The sequence below is a fragment of the Pistacia vera genome, unplaced genomic scaffold (assembly GCF_008641045.1).
Source record: "Pistacia vera cultivar Batoury unplaced genomic scaffold, PisVer_v2 Contig838, whole genome shotgun sequence".
Classification (NCBI taxonomy): domain Eukaryota; kingdom Viridiplantae; phylum Streptophyta; class Magnoliopsida; order Sapindales; family Anacardiaceae; genus Pistacia; species Pistacia vera.
Window position 1 is genome coordinate 221,883 of NW_022196710.1, and position 20,307 is coordinate 242,189.

At 33.3% G+C, this 20,307-nt stretch overlaps 3 protein-coding genes and 2 non-coding genes across 5 annotated transcripts; 2 read left to right on the plus strand and 3 right to left on the minus strand.

The window, feature by feature from the left end:
- Positions 1–1,616: 1,616 nt before the first annotated feature.
- LOC116118142 (protein DETOXIFICATION 27-like) lies at positions 1,617–6,219 on the plus strand. The gene is made up of 8 exons (XM_031404118.1): positions 1,617–2,057; positions 2,156–2,697; positions 3,097–3,183; positions 3,429–3,485; positions 4,782–5,020; positions 5,127–5,245; positions 5,593–5,682; positions 5,977–6,219. Exons 1-8 carry the CDS (start codon positions 1,776–1,778, stop codon positions 6,022–6,024), a joined length of 1,464 nt encoding a protein of 487 aa, XP_031259978.1. The 5' UTR covers positions 1,617–1,775; the 3' UTR covers positions 6,025–6,219.
- A 1,388-nt stretch (positions 6,220–7,607) lies between these two features.
- LOC116118112 (dihydroorotase, mitochondrial-like) lies at positions 7,608–10,202 on the plus strand. Its single transcript, XM_031404082.1, has 5 exons — positions 7,608–7,766; positions 8,352–8,517; positions 8,677–8,793; positions 9,482–9,642; positions 9,863–10,202. Exons 1-5 carry the CDS (start codon positions 7,608–7,610, stop codon positions 10,055–10,057), a joined length of 798 nt encoding a protein of 265 aa, XP_031259942.1. The 3' UTR covers positions 10,058–10,202.
- Positions 10,203–11,875: 1,673 nt separating this feature from the next.
- On the minus strand, positions 11,876–11,969 carry LOC116118156. The gene has a single exon (XR_004126110.1). It is a non-coding gene; the product is annotated as a small nucleolar RNA snoR31/Z110/Z27 (small nucleolar RNA).
- Positions 11,970–12,038: 69 nt separating this feature from the next.
- Positions 12,039–12,128, minus strand: LOC116118151. Its single transcript, XR_004126106.1, has one exon. It is a non-coding gene; the product is annotated as a small nucleolar RNA R32/R81/Z41 (small nucleolar RNA).
- Positions 12,129–16,661: 4,533 nt separating this feature from the next.
- Positions 16,662–19,825, minus strand: LOC116118114. The gene is made up of 7 exons (XM_031404083.1): positions 19,763–19,825; positions 19,293–19,397; positions 18,397–19,060; positions 17,776–18,074; positions 17,551–17,623; positions 17,172–17,326; positions 16,662–16,997 (listed from the first exon to the last, which is right to left on the minus strand). Exons 1-7 carry the CDS (start codon positions 19,823–19,825, stop codon positions 16,662–16,664), a joined length of 1,695 nt encoding a protein of 564 aa, XP_031259943.1.
- Between the last annotated feature and the right edge of the window lie 482 nt (positions 19,826–20,307).

A 20,307-nucleotide genomic window follows, 5' to 3' on the forward strand; every position in this document is an offset into this window, starting at 1 on the left:
GAAAGGTAAAATTATATGCATAATACTACACACACAACATTTCTCATACAATATGATTTTGCAAAAGATGATTGGCTGATTTTAAATTAAAAATAAACTTTCACCAATCATCTTTTGCCCCATCATGTTGTATAAAAATGTTGTATGTATAGTATAATTCTTTATTAATAGTCACTCATATATAAGTATAGGAGATTTGATATTTATTTGCAATAATAAATCATAAATGGATAGAATATCAAAAGATTAGATAAATAAATAATTTTCTAGAAGTACATCGTATCCTCCCATGCTTAAAAGACCTTCCATGTTTATTTTTAAGTCATCGTTAAATACTACAAATCAATCGTAAATTAATTATTGCCCAAATGGCACATGACATTTTTTGTGTGCTAGTTTCCATAATTGCATCCGAGTCAGCATTTTCAATTAGTGGCTGCATTATTGAAGACAGAAGATGTTCATTCACCAATGAGATGGATGTCGTCATTACATGTTTATGAGATTGGATTCATAAAGACAGAAGACTAAAATACCACCTTCAAAATCCCGAACTACTCAACCTCTTCCAAAACACAAATTTCGACGATGTTAATTTCGAATATGTAATTTATAATTAAATAAAAACAAATTTATTTAATTGTTTAAGTTTAAATTAAATTTGCACATTAAGAACATTAGGCTAAAATTAAATTATATAAATTTATAACCATGAATTTATATTTTTTTTAATTGTTTAAGTTTAAATTAAATTTTAACATTGCGAAGATAAGATTAAATTATCTCTCTAAATTAAAATCATTCATTTATATTTATTTACTAATTAAATTAAATTTTACAAATCACCCCTGATGAATTACATAAACCCTCTTACATAAATATCTATTTACCTCCAAGTATATAAAAAATTAGGGAGCTAAATTAATATTTTCCAGGCCCATAAGACCGGTCTTGGGACCGGTTCAGACCCTAACAAAATTCATGGGCCCAAGACCGTTCCTTGAGGATTTGGGCCTGGTTCTTGTGGGCCCAAGCTTGGGACCAACTGGGCCCAGGCCTTGCCCACCTCTAATTCATTGTATTATATTAATTTATCTTTAAATTTTTAACAAATATTCCTTGAAATTTAATTATTCATTTAAAAAATTAATTCTTTTTACCGTTACCTAAATTTATATCAGTCATTATGAAATTTGCAAATAATAATAAAGTATCGTTTATTAGCACTAACAATATTGAAAAAAAATATATATATTTTTATCACGTTATTTTAAATTAATAATTATCTATACATTTTAAAGTAATTAATTAACTTATAAAAAATTTCAAAGCAAATAAAAGTAATACAATACATCCTTTAATTCACCATTTTTACTTGGTATTAATTAATACAACTCTTTAATTTGGTGTTAATTAGTAAAAGATTGAAGATGTATATATATAGGACTTGTACATTACACTAGCTAACACAATACAAACTTTGTACCAAATTATAGTTTATAATATTATTTAGTATTATATGCTTCTCTTTATACTATATAAAGTTGTGCACCAAATCTACCCTTAGTAACGAAACCACCATGCTTTGGGCAAGAGTGAAAAAAACATCCCCACTTAGGTCGGTCTAGATTCTATGAGGACAAGATCCGGCTAAAACGAAACTCTATTCAATCACATTAGAATCTTTCATAAATACAAGTCTTAAGCTAACATAACCACTCTCGGTTCTTTGAAATCCCAAGAAAAAGCCTAAAGATAAGAAAGACCTCTAAAACATGCTTGGTGACGGTGCATCAGAAGAATCAAAGGTTCCTTTATTAGAAGATTCATCCTCACTCATCCGACCGCAAGATGATCAAGATCAAAATTTTAGAAAAAGGTTTTGGATTGAGTCAAAGAAGCTTTGGTATATAGTTGGTCCATCAATCGTGGGCCGCGTTGCCTCCTACACTATGCTGGTCGTCACCCAAGCGTTTGCTGGTCATTTGGGTGATCTTGAGCTTGCTGCAATATCTATTGCCAATAATGTCGTCGTTGGTTTTGATTTTGGTCTCTTGGTACTTTCTCAATCTCATCATACAAAGTTTTCGTTTCTTAATTTTCAGTTCAATAACTTCAATCGTTGTACTTTATTTGTATTGATTTCCTTTATCAGTTGGGAATGGCAAGTGCATTAGAAACGCTGTGTGGACAAGCTTTTGGGGCCAAACAATACTACATGTTGGGTGTGTACATGCAACGCTCGTGGATCGTGCTTTTCTTGTGTTGTATTCTTCTTTTGCCATTGTATTTTTTTGCCTCACCATTCTTGAAGCTATTAGGTCAGCCCACAGAAGTGGCAGAGCTAACTGGGATAGTTACTTTGTGGATGATACCACTTCATTTCAGCTTCGCCTTTCAGTTTCCATTACAGAGATTCTTGCAAAGCCAGCTTAAGACTTATGTGATTGCATGGGTGGCTTTGGCTGCTCTAGTGGTGCATATTTTTGTGAGTTGGTTGTTTGTATACAGGTTGCAGCTTGGTGTAGTTGGGGCTGCTGTTACTTTGAATTTTTCTTGGTGGGTTTTGGTGTTTGGTTACTTTGGTTATGTTTCTTCTGGTGGGTGTCCCGATACATGGACTGGTTTCTCAGTTGAAGCATTTTCTGGTCTTTGGGAATTTGTTAAACTCTCTGCGGCTTCGGGTGTCATGCTCTGGTACCACTCTTTCCCTGTGCCACGATCTTGTCCGATCTTTTCTTCTTCATTTTTTTTACGTAAGAAAATATATAAATTTTATAATTGATTATTAATAAATAAATAAATAAATCTCAATTACACAATATACTAATGAGATATATACAAGTTCAAGAAACTCGTGTTTGAGTTTGTACATATCTTATGACGATTGTATATTAATAAATTTGTTTGATTGAGATTTATTTATTATTATTTATTAATCATAAATTTGTATTTTACGTGAGGAAAAAAAAAGTAGATAAGAGGAGAATTTTTGTTTATTTCCACGAAAAATTTGACCCGTTTCTAATAAACTGCCACATTGTTTTGCATCTTTTCTGAAACTTATCATTATCTTTTTATTATTTTATATTACAGCTTAGAAAATTGGTATTACAAAATATTGATAGTGATGACTGGAAATCTACCAAACGCAGAGATTGCAGTGGATGCTTTGTCCATATGGTATTTGTCTTATACTCATTAATATGCTGTGGACCCTTTTCATTGTTATCTTATACATTTATTTACATGAAATTTTACCTTAAAATAATTGTATCCTTCAGGCTTTCACTTTCGTAGGAAAATGTTTTATTTGTTTTGTTTGTGATTCCGTTTTTCGCATGTGCACGTAAATTTTTATTTCGAAGAACTTTTGGCTTTTTTTTTTTATCTGTTGACTGATATCAGTTGTTTATCTAATTTGGCAGCATGAATATAAATGGCTGGGAGATGATGATTCCTTTAGCATTCTTCGCTGCAACCGGGTAACACTTCTCGTTTCCTTTTTATTAATTTTTTTTTAAGACCTATAATCCGCATACAGCTAATAAATAATATTAATGATAATAATTTTAAATAAATTCAATTGTCCTTATTGATGATATCATTTCATGTCTTAAATTAGTGATTTCTAATTCGGATAATATTAGTTTAAATTGTCCAGGTTCATGAATCATGGTTAGCATTCAAACGTAACAAAAAAATTTGATATTATTCTTTTGTCTTAATCATTTAGATATTACACGCATGTCACGATCCTTAAAATTCAAATGCTAAAATGTGTACTATAGTTAGGGACATCTGAACCCCACAATGAATCAACCAAGAATTTCGACGTGTTCAGATTTGGTAGCTAAAGTATCTAATCCAATAAATTTTCCGGTTATTTAAAGGAAAATTTATTGTTTCAGCACACTTTATTTTATTTTTAAAAAAATTAACTTTTCCGTTTTATTATTCGATATAAATAAAATATACGTATGTGTTTTCATCAATAAAATTTTAAAACAAAAATACGAAAATATATTATAATTTCTAAAATATTGAAATGGGTACTTGTGTTGAGTAATTCTTTTGATGCTTAGTCAAAATAAAGTATATGCTTTAGATCATTTAGAATCCAAAGGGTAAAGAAACCAGAAACTGAGACATGCACACATAAATAATTCAGATGCCATCCAATGCACAAAATATGATCTAGATAACCAAAGGGTAATTATTTGTTTGATAATTACTGCTTTCCTAAATTTTTTATTCTGGATCCTAAACTTTAGGATCTAAGTTTTGTACATTAGCTATTTATGCCCACCGATTGAAAGTGAAAAAGCTTTCTCCTTAAGATCTCTTGTTCCTTTTCTTGTAAAACAATTCTTAGATGCTCTTCATAGTGTCGTCAGCTAGTTATTTATTTTTCCAGTTCATTGAACGGGAAAGGATAAGTACAAACTTATAATCTTTTAATCAGCATATCACTGTTGCTTATCTTGAGTTTTGCCAAAAATATCTTGTTTTACAAGCATGAAGAGGAAGCCTTATTGTTTGGATGTGTGGTTTACAACACAACACACTGATCCACATTGTATATTAATTGTCGTTTAATTTGGATTTAATCAAATGGATTTAACTTGAAAGGTCACATTTTATTAAAACGGATTTTTACATATATAGTCCAATAATCTGAGTTTTATTTTAGTAAAAGACATATTAGATACTTTATAATTCCCTTCAAAATTATTGATTATGTAAGACGGGATTAATGTTTTTTTCATGAAATAATACAGAGTTCGAGTAGCAAACGAGCTTGGGGCTGGTAATGGAAAAGGAGCCAAGTTTGCCACAGCAGTGTCAGTAATAACATCAATTATCATTGGCCTCTTCTTTTGGTTATTGATAATCATCTTCCACAATAAGCTTGCATTGATATTCTCTTCCAGTGCCCCTGTTTTAAATGAAGTAAGCAAGCTATCTGTTCTGCTAGCAGTCACTATTCTGCTCAATAGTGTTCAGCCAGTTCTCTCAGGTTATTAGATAATTAATCTATTTTCGTTAGATTAAATTATACAAGATCATTTTTAACCTATGTAATGGAAAAGTCACCATAGTTTTTATGTGATTTATTCTTATAGGGGTGGCTGTGGGATCAGGATGGCAATCTTCTGTAGCTTACATAAACTTGGGCTGCTATTATCTTGTTGGGGTTCCCCTTGGGGTTTTAATGGGATGGGGCTTCCACTATGGTGTTATGGTATGTAAGTTTTCATTTTGGTGCCGGTTTGCTTTATTATTATTTTTTCATAATAAAAAAATAGACAGAACAATTTATAAAGAGTACAAAAAGGAATGTGAAATCTACGAAATATCATATGCTAACACTTGAGTCAAGTCATGCTTATATGAGTTCAAGCATGTTTATTCACGTATCATTATATTGTTCAAGCGAGAAATAAATTCGGGAGGTGTTTATATGTACTAGTGCAGAAGTATTTTAAATGTGGTAATATAACGTTTAAGTATTTGGTATGTATATAATATAGAATTACGTTGCTATTACGTTGCTGACTTTGCAAACTCAATGAAATTGAACACAAACAGGGAATTTGGGCTGGAATGATTTTCGGTGGGACAGCAGTTCAAACCTTGATATTGGCAGTAATTACTTTAAGATGCGACTGGCATAAAGAGGTAAACAAAGAGCCCTGAGTTACTGTAGTGCTTCTCCATTATAAGAAATAAAATTTACTCACCCAAATTTCGACCTTTGTGAATCTAAGTTCACTTGACAATTGGCGAAGAGAGCACCAGTGGCTCAAAAATATGCATGGTTGAAACAGCTCTGGAAACGACATTATTGATCATATAACTATGTTAGCTTGAGATTTTATTTTAATTATTCTTTTGTTATTAATTATCAACTATAAACTCAGTTTCAACAAGTAAAACTAAATTTAGCTAATCTTCATTTTATGGGAATTGCAGGCAGAGAAAGCAATTCTTCATGTAAGGAAGTGGGCAGCGACAAAATAATTGATTGAGAACATTAGAGTCTACTAAATAAGTGATGGATCTTCAAGCGATCGGAAATTGATGGCTTACTTCCTATTCGATTCTAATCCACGTCGAATTTCCAAATTTATAAAAACGGTTCTATTAGTAGTTAATTAATGTTAAAAATTGTTTTTATGCCTATTGAAAAAGGTATTTTCCAAGCAGACATCTAAGTCCCATTTTATATAGTATTTATTGATAAATAATAGATGAGTTATGCTATTATAACACAAATTCTTAACTTAAAAAGAGACACAAATTAACCACTTTCCAACTTATCCTAACATAATGGTTGAAGAAACTTGAACAAAAAGACATTGCATATTATCCACACTATATTATTTCCCTATTTTAAGAGAAATTCAATTTACGATCTTTTACTATATTACTCAACCAACAAAGACTCCAATTCGTACCATTGGATTACATTAAAGTGAAGGGTGGTTTATTAATTTGTCTCATTGTAAGTTAAGTAGTGTTAAAATAGTGTGGCCCTTTATGAATATATATTGATATATGTGAAAATTATCGTCCCTTTAAAATTCGTGTTTTAATTCTTTATAAGCCTAAAACTAGGGATGAGCAAATTTTTAAGATAAAACCAAAATCGAAAGATATATGGGGTGTCAATTACGATTCCTACCTAAAACTGATAATATAAAGTGTCGATCTGATTCCCAAATCAGGGGAACCCATGCTGTGCGATTGAAATTTCAGGAATCACCACCAGTGAGATTATTCAGTTAACCGAACTGGATTTTTCTTTATAACCAGTTCGGTTTTCGGTTTAGGCAAAAAGGTAAACAGAAACCAGATCAGTTTATGGAATAAACCGAATTTAAACTAAACCGAATATTTGGTTCAATTATCTAATTAACCGGTTTTCAAACCAATTTTTGAATTCACCCCTAAATTCAACATTTTATACATTTAAGTCACTAAATTCAGATATTTATTATTTTATATATAATTTCATGCAGTATTTTTATTTTATTTGGATATTGTTGTTATATTTTTTATGTGAAAAACACATTAAATTAACTATTTGCAAATGCTGAATCCAGAATATGAAATCAAAACATAAAGTATTCAATTATACATTACTCAATACTCATCAATAAAAATANACTCATTTTTTAGTTCAACTCAAATGTGGATTAGATACAAGTATTTTAAGGCTATTTGCATTAATTGATATTCTCTCTTAATTTTTCTTGGCTTTGAAGTTGAAAATTGATAGGATAGTGCCCTCTTATTATCTTGTAGCTTAAGAAGAATTATGAAATTATTTTCTCCTAATTCAATCTCACTTCTAGACTGTGAAAACGCCGTGCATAATTAACATGTAAAAAACCTTTGAAGTTGGCAGTTTGAGTTTGTTTTATTCTGGATCTCTTAAAACTCAATGGTTGAGGACAAACTTCTAATTATCATTACAAGGATGATGCTTAGGGATACGTACCTGTTATTGTAATGTAGAGGCTTTCTGATACAATTAATGCTTCATGATAGTTGTTTCTCCCTTCATCTCTAGGGTGTAAATAAATCTTACAGTTTGAGTGATGTTGTGGATCACTTCAACAGGGAGAAGTGGGGTTGTATTTGCTGTGAAGTTGTATCCTGCTGGTGCTACAACTAATTCTCAAGATGGTGTTACGGATCTATTTGGGAAATGTCTACCTGTCCTTGAGGAGATGGCTGAGCAGAATATGCCATTGTTGGTAATTTTGCCATATCAAGCTAATCTTGACTTGGCTCCTTTGTCTATATGTATTCGAGTACAGGCTAAGACTCCATCTTAGAGAGTTCAATAGGCATAAATTTTAATATGTTTTATTTGTGGTATTGCTTGTCCGAATAGAAGGCTGAGAATTGGTCTATTTTTCTTTTTGGTGTAGCTTATTGACTGTTTGGCTTGGATTCTGTCAGTTTTGGTTTGTAGTTCTATATGCTATGTTTTGATGCAAGACTTAGAAACAAGGAAAACAAATAAGAACATGATGGAGAGTTCTCATTAACTTTCCCATCTTTAAAACCTTAATATGTTTATTTTTCAGACAAAAGGACTCTAGTTAAAATGTCAAAACTGTAAAAGTCAAACTATAGTTTGTTGCTTAACCCCCTATCTTGTGAAGTTTGAGGCTTGAGCTTCTCCTTAAAACATAAATTGGTAGAGTGCTTGATGCAAGCATGACATGTATTTGTATTATTGTGTTTGGTGTTTTCCCCTTTCTTTTCTTTACCCATTTGGAGAAGATGTTGTTTTCCACATGAACTTCCATTTGCATATCATATTCTATTTGTAGGTTCATGGAGAGGTTACAGATCCTAATGTAGACGTATTTGATCGTGAGAAGGTCTTCATTGACACTATTTTACAACCTCTGATCAAAAGGCTTCCACAGCTAAAGGTTGTGATGGAGCACATAACTACTATGGATGCTGTTAAGTTTGTTGAATCTTGCAAAGAGGGTACACAAATTCATTTTCATTGAAAAGTTTTGTCTACAACCTTTCTTTTCCTTTTTTTTTTTTTTTTTTTTTTCCTTTATTTGGGTTAAAGAAAATGCCCCTTCACCTGATGGCCTTTTTTAGATCTAGAAAATCATCACACCTCACTATATTTCTCAGGTTCTGTAGCAGCCACTGTTACTCCTCAGCATCTTCTTCTCAATAGAAATGCTATCTTTCAAGGAGGACTGCAGCCACACAATTACTGCCTTCCAGTACTCAAAAGAGAGATACATAGTATGTTCCATTTGGCGTCTCCTATGCAAGTTAATTCAATTTCTTATAAATGCATCAGTGACCATATAGTTTCTTTTTATCATATATTGTTTTCTTTTGCTGGGCAATGAACTTTTTGGTGTAGTGATTTAGATTCCATCAAGTCACAATAAAGTTATGACAGCTTAAGTTTACCTAGTTTCATTGTAAATGGCAAACACACTTGTTTCAATCTTTTTGGTGTTCCTGAGGTGGCAGCCATGGTGTTATCAGAACAATGTGTACTGATAGAATTTGTTTCAGTGACAGAAATAACAACTGCTTGACACATGAACTTGATAGTGAAATATCATTTTGGGTTGTCCATGTCAGAGTACTATGGGTTAATGGCTGGTTAATAATTAGGAGACGAATTACACTAACATTAGCTCTGAATCATGTATAGGAATTATTCTGCACATATTTTTTATTTTTTTTCCTTACTAATTTGTAAATCTCCTACATGATCACTGGTTTATCCAACTATTTTGTATCATCTTTTGAATAGAAATATAATCTTTTTCTGAAAAGAAGATGGCTGGTGAATTATCATTCTGTACACTTCCTTTGTTTGTGAATAATAAATTCTTGCATAGTATGAGAATGTATCAGTTTCCTGTTTCCTTTTCAATTTCTTCTCCTTGATCTCATGCTCTTGATTCCCATCTAGGACAAGCTATCGTTTCAGCTGTGACCAGTGGAAGTAAAAGATTTTTCCTTGGAACTGATAGTGCGCCTCACGAGAGGAGGAAAAAAGAATGTCCTTGTGGATGTGCTGGTATTTACAATGCCCCTGTTGCATTGTCACTGTATGCCAAGGTTTTTGAAGAGGTATAGCTTTTTTCATTACGTAATCCTTACCAAATGTTTTTATGATATCGACTTGTTTTCTTTTTTGAATAAAAGGTATTAATATCTTTTTAAGTTACTAAATTTCACAATAAATTTTCTTAAAATTGATTCAGTATGTTCATACTTAGTATATACTATTGCATTTCGCTTTTATTTTCTCACGGTTGTCGATGATTGAAATGGTTTTTGCTTGTTTTAGATGGGTGCACTTGACAAGCTAGAGGCATTTACAAGTTTCAATGGACCAGACTTCTATGGGCTTCCAAGAAACACAACAAAGATTAAATTGAGCAAAACTTCGTGGAAGGTACCTGAGGCTTTCTCATTTTCATTTGGAGATGTCGTTCCAATGTTTGCAGGCAATACACTTGAATGGCAGCCATCCTTCATTTGATATACTGCAATAATATATAAAGATTTCTATGGTCTTTTGTTTGTTCTGCAACACAGAATAGTTGTATTATGAAATCCTTGAATTATATCGGATGTTTCTACTCGAAGCAATTGTATTTTTTATGCACTATATATTTTAGTGTATGCAGCTCATCATTATAAAGATTACATGTTTGATCAGTTTACTGAAAGTATATTTTTGTTTTAGAGAAGGCAGCTAATGTTGTATACAATTCTATCTAGTGTTTTAAAACTTGACCTAGCTTAGCTGATTGAACCAGTTCAATCTGGACCGAAGCCTTTACCAAGTCGACTTACTAATTTTCTTATTCATTGAAAACCTTAGAAATTAGGATATCACTCCATAAACAATTGAAGGTTGGAATGTTAGAGCTTTTGAAGAGGAATGAATGGTGAGTGTAATGGTGGCAACGATGGTGATTTCTGATGAGTGAATCAACCGAAAATCTCAAAACTATGTCGTTAAAAAAAACTTCTTGTTGTCGACGATTGGGGAGGCAAACGGGGGAGGAGTGAGATGAGTTTTGGTCAAAAGGCGAAGGGGAGTGTTTTCGTGATGATGGAGAGTGTTGTCGTCATAAAAAACAAGTCCTATTTGTCGACGCCGATTGTGGTGTTTGGAGTGTTTTTACAAAATTTTAAACTTATAAAAACTTATTAATTTTCAAAGGCATTTTTGTTAAATTTCAAACTTTTAGACATTGGTTGGACCTGTCAATCAAACCAGTACCTTGGACCTAGCTACTTTGTCAGGTTTCACGCGGTTTTAAAACACGGTTCTATAGTTCTATCTTAACCAAATAAGTATTTTCATATTAATTAGTCAAGGTCATCAAGGGAAAGTATCCCAATTACAATCCCAAAACGGTTTAGCTTTTCTTCATCTGCATAAAATTCATGAATTATACGATTTGTATTCTCATAATTTATAAAGTCTCACTAACTTTCTCTTATATCAGTTCACAATTGATTAGCTTATTTGAGTCTCACCTATCCAACAATAGATCTATCAAACTAATTCACAATTGCTTAGCTTGCTTGAGTCTCACCTATCGAACAATAGATCTACCAAACCAATTACGAACTGCCACAAGAATTAATGAGAAATATTCGTGAGGTTAAAATTATTGTAACTTATATAGGAGTAATGCTACCGTTACCAACGGATGTGTACCGAATTTGTACACCGAATAACGTAACAAAATCCTAACCATTAATTCATTATAAGTTAATATTAATCAATGATCAAGATTTTGTTACTACACTTTTCGGTAACTCTATCATTTTCCTTTGTATAGTACCATCTCCAAAAGAAGCAATGTTCAAACAAATGAATCTTTCTTTTCAACACCAAGTGACGTAGGTCAATCCTTCAGTTCAACAGTCTTCCACAAGTTCTGTATCAAAATTAGCTATTCAGGCATTGGCATGGGATTTTCTCTTTTTTATTTTTTACCGAAAATCATTTATATATGAAGCAATTTTAAATTCTATAGGAAATATCGATTTTGCTCAAAACCAAAAGTGCATTTTATAAAAACAATATTAATATTATTAAGTAGGAATTTTATCAAGCACCTTGTGAGCGTCAAAATGCATTGAAACATTATCGGAATTACCTGCACCCCTTCCAGTAACGTACAGGGACCAAAGATTGTAACAGTAACAACAGATATGTTACCGCGACAATGTGTCGTTTACGTTAGTACTTCTGCGTTTGATTAACAAAAATTTAATGCAGAAATAGCAAATTTCAAAATGAAATTTAAAAACCCAGAAAAGGAAAGGAGAAAATACATCAAGTATCAGAAATGAAAATCTTTCTCATACACAGTAGGTGGAACTGTGTCAGAAGGTGTCCTAAGATTTTCTGATTTTCATCATCTTGCTGGTATAAACTCTCCAAAATCAAACAAACCCAACTAACAAAAGTAAAGAATGGAACTAAATGGTAATCAAAGACATGAATCAGAAAGAACGTAGCGAAATGAGATGATTTTGATCAGATGAAATTAATCATCACTCATGCTTTACTTTCCTCATTTTCGTAGTTACATACAAATCAAAGACAAACTCATTAACAAATCGTGAGAGACTAAGAGGAGAGACTAAGACAGTTCTTCAGTTCGCAACATAAAGTTGTTATTTATAGGGAAGGGGCTTGAAGCCCTAGAGAAGACACTGTTGAAATTTGGACTGTTTGGTAACAGGCACATATTTGTTATTGGTTATGATTTTCCCGTGTTTGGTTTGACAATCTTGTTGACCCAGGAGAGAATTCACATAATTACATTTAACTCCTTTATTTTTGTATAAACTATTTAAGAGACCTTTTGCAAGTAAAATTTCACAAAATATTGATAAGATTATTCTTAGAATAAACACTGTTTGATTTGCGATAATTAATTCAATACAGACTAGGAGTGAAGGACATAATAGGAGACAGTAGGTAGCAAAAATTAATACACAGTTAAACTGGAAACATTTTCTTAATGACATTGTATCTGTACGTAATATTTAGCAAACCAGCTAGAGATTTCATAGAACAGTAACTTAAGGAAGCAAATTAAAGGGGATGAAGACATTTTTGTGTCAATCTCTAGCGTTTTGAGGAGCACAAGTCCTTTCAGAAGCAGCTTTGAGTATAACCTGAAATGCTTTCTCTACGCAACACTTAAACTTGGGGGAATTAATAAAGCCTTTTTCTGATCTCACAACAACCTTTAGCTAAAGGGGTGGGAAAATCTGGTTAATCGAACCGGATTGGGTAAATTGTGAACCGAACCGGTTATTCGGTTCAAGCAAAAAGTTGAATCGAAACCAGACCAGTTAATGCATAAACCGAATTTGAACCAAACCGAATATTCGGTTCGGTTAACTAGATTTCAATTCAACCCTAAATTCTGTAAATTTTACATTTAAGTCCCTAAATTCAGATATATATAATTCTTGTTGTATTCTTTGCGTGACTATCTTGTAAAATTATCCATTTTCAAATGCTGAATCCATAATATGAAATAAAAAGATAAAACATTCAATTATCCATTCTCATTAATAAATACATTGGCAGAAAAAATGAAAATATTTGCAAATTACAATTGTATCTCTCAAATAAAAAAGGTCTTCTTCAACCATCTTAAAACACCCCTAACTTCAAAATTCAGATCTCAAGACTTAGACTAGATCTCAAGTCTTCTTCAACCTGCTGCTAAATAAGGAACAAAAGAAAAATAATGATCAACAATTCAACATTATAATAATAAGAAATAATGATCAAAATTTCAGCATTATAATAAAAAGTTCATATAAATTTATAAATGAAAGGAGCAAAATAATGATCAAACATTTCATTAACTTCATTCAAACATTTCTCTTACCAAGAGTTTCAAGATCATATAAATTTATAAATGAAAGGTTTCATCATCGATTTTCTTTTGTACTCAAACTCCATCTATTGCATTAACAAGTAAACATGGGTACCCATTTATTTGAAGAAGATATGCACAAGTATCTTCTTTCTTCTTTTAAGTAGTGAATAAGCTCAAACTGTTTGCTTTTTCGGTGCCAAAATAGCAGCAAGTAGTACATGTCTTATAAGAAATTCAAACCTCTTAATTGACTTACAAACAATTCTACTTTTAAAAAAGGTTAATGGTATTTATACAAACTCTTATATAACGAGAGTTAGTACAAACTGATGTGGTATGTCACAAAACATGAAAAATGACATTGAGACCCACGTAACTTAATATCACGTTAATGTTATGTGAGTTCTCGTGTCACATGACACTCACATAATGTGCCAGGTTACTTTGTACAAACTCTCTATGTATAAAGAGTTTGTACAAATAGCTTTATTCTTTAGAAAATGCACCAATCACAACATAACCAGTACATAATTACTAAACTAATCAGTCCACAATTGCACACAAAACAATCAATTTAATCATCAATCACAATATATATCAGCATACTAAACTAATTAATCAAACCAGCATACAAAACTAATGATCACTTCACAATTGAACACAAAACAAACCATTTAGTCATCAATGATAATATTATTGTCTTGCTTCACAACATTATTCAACTTCTATACAACCTATTGTTCCATTTGACACATGGATTCCATGATCAATTATATCAATTTCAACATTGGCAACACATGATTAATTAAGAATTGAGAATTCATACGCATTCTACATGTTGGAGATTAAACAAAACACCGCACTAAAGTAGAATTATATCAATCTATATATTGAAGATTAAATGAAACAGAATACTCCGACACATCTTTATGATATTCAACAAAACATATTAATTAACAAAGACACTACACTAAAGTAGAATTATATCAATCTAGCTTTTGATTGAATATAGGAACAAACACCCATTACTTCATTTGATTTCAATCAAACTTTTCAATCTCTTCTACTTTACACCATTGACACCAACCCATCACCCCAACCCCAAACAAACCCCCCGACCCCCAGGTACACAATAGTTCAGCCACTGCAGCTGCAACTTTCCCAAAGGAAAGACAAAATAAAACAAAAAGAACCATGTACAATAGTCAATACCCACCCCAGAAAACAAAACACCCATCAAAACTTGTATTTTTAATTAACATGGCCAGCTCAAATTCCATACATAGCACATGGGCCAAACGAAAAAAGTATTAACAAATGAATCTAAAACATACATAGCACTAAGCACATGGGTCAAACGAAATAATGTTGAATCTAAAACATTATATACAAAAACATCACAGTTGACAGCTCCCATAACAAATTAATTAAAAGAAGAAATGGGCTAAATCAGAGATTGAAATTAGCTGACAGCTTAACTTGCTAAACTGGCGGTGTACTAGTGGTCGTGGAGCAGTTGAGGATTGAAGAATTGAAGTGCCATTCGTCGTTCGTGGGCTCATGATGTTTAATTAATCTAGATTATCGTCGTTCGCCGATGAGAGAACTCTTCGCCGTTCATCATTCGTGGAGTCGTGGTCATGGTGGTCACTAGTTGACGTAGCGGAAGAGTTGTAGGGCAATTAAATCTTCAACAATTAGGGTTAGGATAGGGTGATTGTAGTTGGAACAATAGAAAATAACTAGGTTTAAAGAAAACCTTTGAACTAAAACTGTGAATCAAATAAAAGATAGAATAAACTAACTATGTTGTCCTATTTATACTAGTTAGGACAAATCCTAATTCTAGACTAAAAACTATTCCCAATTTCTTATTAAATAGGAATCCTAAATAAAAAGCAAAACTGAGAAAATAACTGAAATCCTTTCCTAGTTTAACTAAATCTGAAACTCTTTCCTAATTTAACTAAAATCGTAATTTAACTTGGATGCTCTTGCATCATTCTCCTCGGGTTAGAAAAAAACTCGACTTCAGAGAGTAAGCCTTGAAATATTCCTCAAATATGGCTGGATCAACTCGTTTCAGCTCTTTTTCAAAAATCCAAGTGCTTTCACTTGTTGGTTTACCAAGCCACTTTACCAAGAATCGTCTATATGGGTTGCCTCGTCTAGATCAAATTTCCTTAACATATAACACTTCTTCAATAACATCAGCATTTGCAAGTGGCAGCTATTGAATTTGAGCTTTAATAGAAGATGGAACACCATCGAATCCATAAAAAGGAAACAAGTCTGAAACATTAAAGACATGACTAATTTGCATCTTAGGTGGAAGTTCAATTAAGTAGGCATTTGAACTGATTTTCCTCAACACCTTATAAGGTCCAAACTTCGTAGATTTCAGCTTGTGGTAAGTTCCTTTAGGAAATTGTTCTGGTCTCAAATGCACAAGAACTTGATCAGCTTTTTCAAATTCTTGCGTACGGCGATGCTAATTGGCAGAAAAAGAGTATGTTTCATTGCTAGCTTTTAGGACAGCTCTAACATCTTCATGAATTTTTTGAATGTGATCAGCAAATGCTTCCCTTCATCTCTTACTCTGGCTTCTTGTGGCAAAGGGAACAAATCCAGCACATGTTGAGGCTTTAACCCATAAGCAGCCTCAAAAGGTGTCTTCTTTGCCCTTCTATTGACAAAATTGTTATAGGCAAATTCAACTTGAGGTATGACTAAATCCCAAGACTTAGCTTTGTTCCCAATAAGGCATCTTAGTAGATTTCCCAAACTACGATTTACAACTTCCATTTGACCATCTGTTTGTGGGTGGTAGGTACTAGAACACTTCAATTCCATCCCAAATTTCCTCCATAAAGTCCTCCAAAAATGCTTCATAAACTTTACGTCTCTGTCAGAAACAATAGAAGTTGGAACACCATGTAGTCTCACAACCTCTCGAAAGAATAATTCAGCAATATGAGTTGCATTAGAGGTTTTAGAACATGGAATAGAGTGTGCCATTTTTTAGAAATGATCTACCACAACAAAGATAGAATCAAATCTTTTTGTTGTCTTTGGAAGTCCTAGAATAAAATCCATACTCAAATGAATCCATGGTGCATCTGGTTTAGGTAAAGGAGTATATAAACCTATGTTTTGAGCACTTATTTTGCCTAAAAAACAAGTTGGGCATCTCTTTGCTAATTTCTCCACATCTCTTCACATTTTTTGCCAATAGTAACGGTCAGCAACCACTACGAAAGTCTTATCCCTACTGAAATGTCCTCCTAAACCATTTCCATGAAGTTCTCTAATAATTTGCTCCCTTAAAGACCCTTCTGGAATGCATAATTCGTTACCTTTGAACAAATAATCATCATGCAATCTATATGATAATTTTTCAGCTTGAGAGGAACGTTGCAAATAAGCTATTATCTTGCAGAAATAAAGATCAGAACCATACTGATTCTTTAGTTCCTCAAAACTTGTGACTTGAGTGCTCATAATTGATAATAGTAAAGATCGCCTACTTAAGGCATCAACCACGACATTAGACTATCCAGACTTATACTTTAGCAAGAAATTAAATTCATAGAGCAAAGAACTCCACCTAACATGTCGATCATTAAGCTTTTTCTGAGATTGTAAATACCTCAAAGCTTGATGGTCAGAATAAACCACAAACTCTCAGTAAGCTAAATAGCGTTGCCAATGGTGAATAGATCTTACCAAAGCGTAGAACTCTAGGTCATAAGTTGAATAACATCTCCTAGAATCAGACAACTTCTTACTGAAAAACTCTAGAGGCTTTCCATCTTGGCTAAGAACTGCTCCAATTCCCACATGTGAAGCATCACATTCAACAACAAAAAACTTTTCAAAATCTGGTAGTGCAAAAACTAGTGCTTCAGTCATCAACACTTTCACTCACTCAAAGGCTTTTTGTGCAGAATGGGACCACTCAAATTCACCTTTTTTCATAGATTCAGTTATAGGACTCATAATAGAACTGAAATTCCGAATGAACCTCTTATAAAAAGATGTCAAACCATGAAAACTTTGAACTTTTAAAGGATTGAGGAGCTGGCCACTAAGTAATTGCACGAACCTTTTTCGGATCTGGTTTTTAACATTTTGCCTACACAATGAACCCAAGAACTACTACTTCTAACTGTAGGAAGCTGCATTTTTTTAAGTTTACATACAACTGTTCTCTTTGAAGTACTTCCAAAACTTGTCGCAAATGTTTTAAATGCTCTTCCTTAGTACGACTATAGATCAAAATGTCATCAAAGTACACTACAACGAAAGAATTCAAGAAAGGCTTAAGTACCTCCGTCATAACCCTCATGAATGTGCTTGACACATTAGAAAGGCCAAATGGCATCACCAACCATTCAAATAACCCATCTGGTGTCTTAAAGGCTGTCTTCCATTCATCTCCGCACCTCATTCTAATTTGGTGATACCCATTCTTCAAATCAATCTTGGAAAACACCTTGGAATCAGCTAGTTGATCAAGCATATCTTCTAATTGAGGAATAGGGAAGTGATACTTGATTGTAATCTTGTTTATAGCACGACTATCCATACACATTCTCCATGAACCGTCTTTCTTCGGGGCTAATAAAGCTGGGCAAGCGCAAGTACTCTTACTTTCATGCACCAAACCCTTCTCTAATAACTCATTGTCATGTCTTTCTATCTCAGCTCACTGCATAGGAGGCATTCTATATGCAAACAGATTGGGTAAAGATGCTCCCGGTACCAAATCAATAGCATGTTGAATGCTTCTTAAAGGTGGTAAGCTTTTTGGCACATCTTCACTGACTACCTCTTCGTATTCCTTCAATAACTATCGGATTTCAATGGGATATTGGGGTGATTACCCAACTTGGTCACTCTCCAAAATTTTTTATTTTTTATATTAAAGCATACATGATCCCCATCTCACCATGCTCAGCATTAAACTTTTTGACACTCAAATACCTAGTTGTTTTGCTGGTTGTAGAACTCTTAGTTGCCAATTGCTTTGCCTTTTCTTTGAGAGGATGCAAAGTGTACCTCTTATTATCCTTGTAGAATGAGTAAGTATTAGGCTTTGTCTTATGATCCATTTCATGATCAAACAACCAAGGTCTTCCAACAAGAATATGCACCACATCCATTGGTACAATGTCACATAAAGCTTCATCTTCCAAGTTACCCCCCATGATGAATTTCACCAAACATTGAGAAGTTATCAGTATCTTGTGCCCTTTCTTTAACCAACCCACTTTGTATGGATGAGGATGTGTTATTATAGGAAGATTTAATTTGTCGACAACCTCCTTAGATATTATATTTTCGATGCTTCCTCCATCAATGACAAGATCACAAACGTTACCTCCACAAACAACACATGTACGAAAAATGTTATGCCTCCTCCAATCTTCCTCTTCAGCTTTTATCGTTGTCGTCATCACCTTTCGTACCACCAAAGACTCACCTTGAGCCACATGAACATCAATTTCCTCTATCTCCTCATCATATTCATAAAAAACTGGCTCTAACTCTAACTCTTCCTCAAACTCAGCTAAATTCACCCTCCTTTGTGGACAAGCAAATGAAGTATGTCCCTTCTCTCCACAAGTAAAACATCAGACCTGAGAATTGCTACCTCCTTTAGCTATAAGTGAACCAAAATTATTTTTTCCCCCATAAGGTACAATACTTTTCCCTTTATCACTCCTTTCAACATTGGTTGCACCCTTGTTGGTTATTAGTTGTAGCAGTCTCTTTCCACTCCCATTAGCCTATTTGATACCCACGTCTAGGTACCAAATTGTTTTGCCAATTGGTTCTATATACGGGTTTTCTCGCACCATAACAGGAAACTCGCTTTTTAGCTGCTAAAGCGTATTGTCGAGCATCCTCAATATCGTATAAACGAACTGTTATGTAAATCTTCCTAATCTTTAACACACAATCAAGATAAAACAACCACAACAATACACACAGAATTACCGTGGTTCACCTATCCAAGATTGGGTAGGCTACGTCCACGTTGAGCTCCGGAATCAGAGGAGCTCGATGCACTAATCAATTACAATCAAGAGTTTACACCACAGATCAAAGATCACTCACTCAAGAATACAACACAACCTTTCCCGTAATCCTACCTAGAGAACACAATCAGATTCCCTATTAACTTGAGAGTAAAACCCCTCTCACTTGAATGAAAAACTAAACACTCACTCACCAAGATTACACAGATTGAATGTAACAAGAGAAAAAAAAACCCTTCAGCAATTGCTCTAAAATTCACGAAGAAGAAAAACCTTCAGCTTTTTCCCAATTTGTTCCTTTATATAGTGTTGACCAGATTGTTGGTTTTCAGCCATTGGATCTGCAGTTGATCAACAGCCAAGATTTAATTCAGCAGCTCCCAAAACGACGTCACTCCACTTATGGCCAAAACAGCACCGTTTCATGTCTTCAACTCAACAGAATCCGAAATAAAAAGCAAAACTGAGAAAAACTGAATCTTTCCTAGTTAACTAAATCTGAAACTCTTTCCTAATTTAACTAAAATCGTAATTTAACTTGGATCTCCTTTGCATCTTCTCCTCGGGTTAGAAAAAAACTCGACTTACAGGAAAGCCTTGAAATATTCCTCAAATAGGCTGGATCAACTCGTTTCAGCTCTTTTTAAAATCCAAGTGCTTTCACTTGTGGTTACCAAGCCACTTTACCAAGAATCGTCTATATGGGTTGCCTCGTCTAGATCAAAATTCCTTAACATATAACACTTCTTCAATAACATCGCATTTGCAAGTGGCAGCTATTGAATTTGAGCTTAATAGAGATGGAACACCCATGAATC

What these genes read in the sequence shown, in the direction of transcription:
- LOC116118142 (XM_031404118.1), top strand. Translation starts at nt 1,776, where the DNA reads ATGCTTGGTGACGGTGCATCAGAAGAATCAAAGGTTCCTTTATTAGAA. An exon ending in GCATTCTTCGCTGCAACCGG is followed by an intron (nt 3,486 to 4,781) that starts GTAACACTTCTC and finishes GAAATAATACAG; the next exon opens with AGTTCGAGTAGCAAACGAGC. An exon ending in GATGCGACTGGCATAAAGAG is followed by an intron (nt 5,683 to 5,976) that starts GTAAACAAAGAG and finishes TGGGAATTGCAG; the next exon opens with GCAGAGAAAGCAATTCTTCA.
- LOC116118112 (XM_031404082.1), top strand. Translation starts at nt 7,608, where the DNA reads ATGTTGTGGATCACTTCAACAGGGAGAAGTGGGGTTGTATTTGCTGTG. An exon ending in AGCAGAATATGCCATTGTTG is followed by an intron (nt 7,767 to 8,351) that starts GTAATTTTGCCA and finishes TTCTATTTGTAG; the next exon opens with GTTCATGGAGAGGTTACAGA. An exon ending in ACTCAAAAGAGAGATACATA is followed by an intron (nt 8,794 to 9,481) that starts GTATGTTCCATT and finishes ATTCCCATCTAG; the next exon opens with GACAAGCTATCGTTTCAGCT.
- LOC116118114 (XM_031404083.1), bottom strand. Translation starts at nt 19,825, where the DNA reads ATGGCTGAAAACCAACAATCTGGTCAACACTATATAAAGGAACAAATT. An exon ending in AAAGTTTAATGCTGAGCATG is followed by an intron (nt 18,075 to 18,396) that starts GTGAGATGGGGA and finishes GCGCTTGCCCAG; the next exon opens with CTTTATTAGCCCCGAAGAAA. An exon ending in TCATGAGGGTTATGACGGAG is followed by an intron (nt 17,624 to 17,775) that starts GTACTTAAGCCT and finishes AAAAAAATGCAG; the next exon opens with CTTCCTACAGTTAGAAGTAG.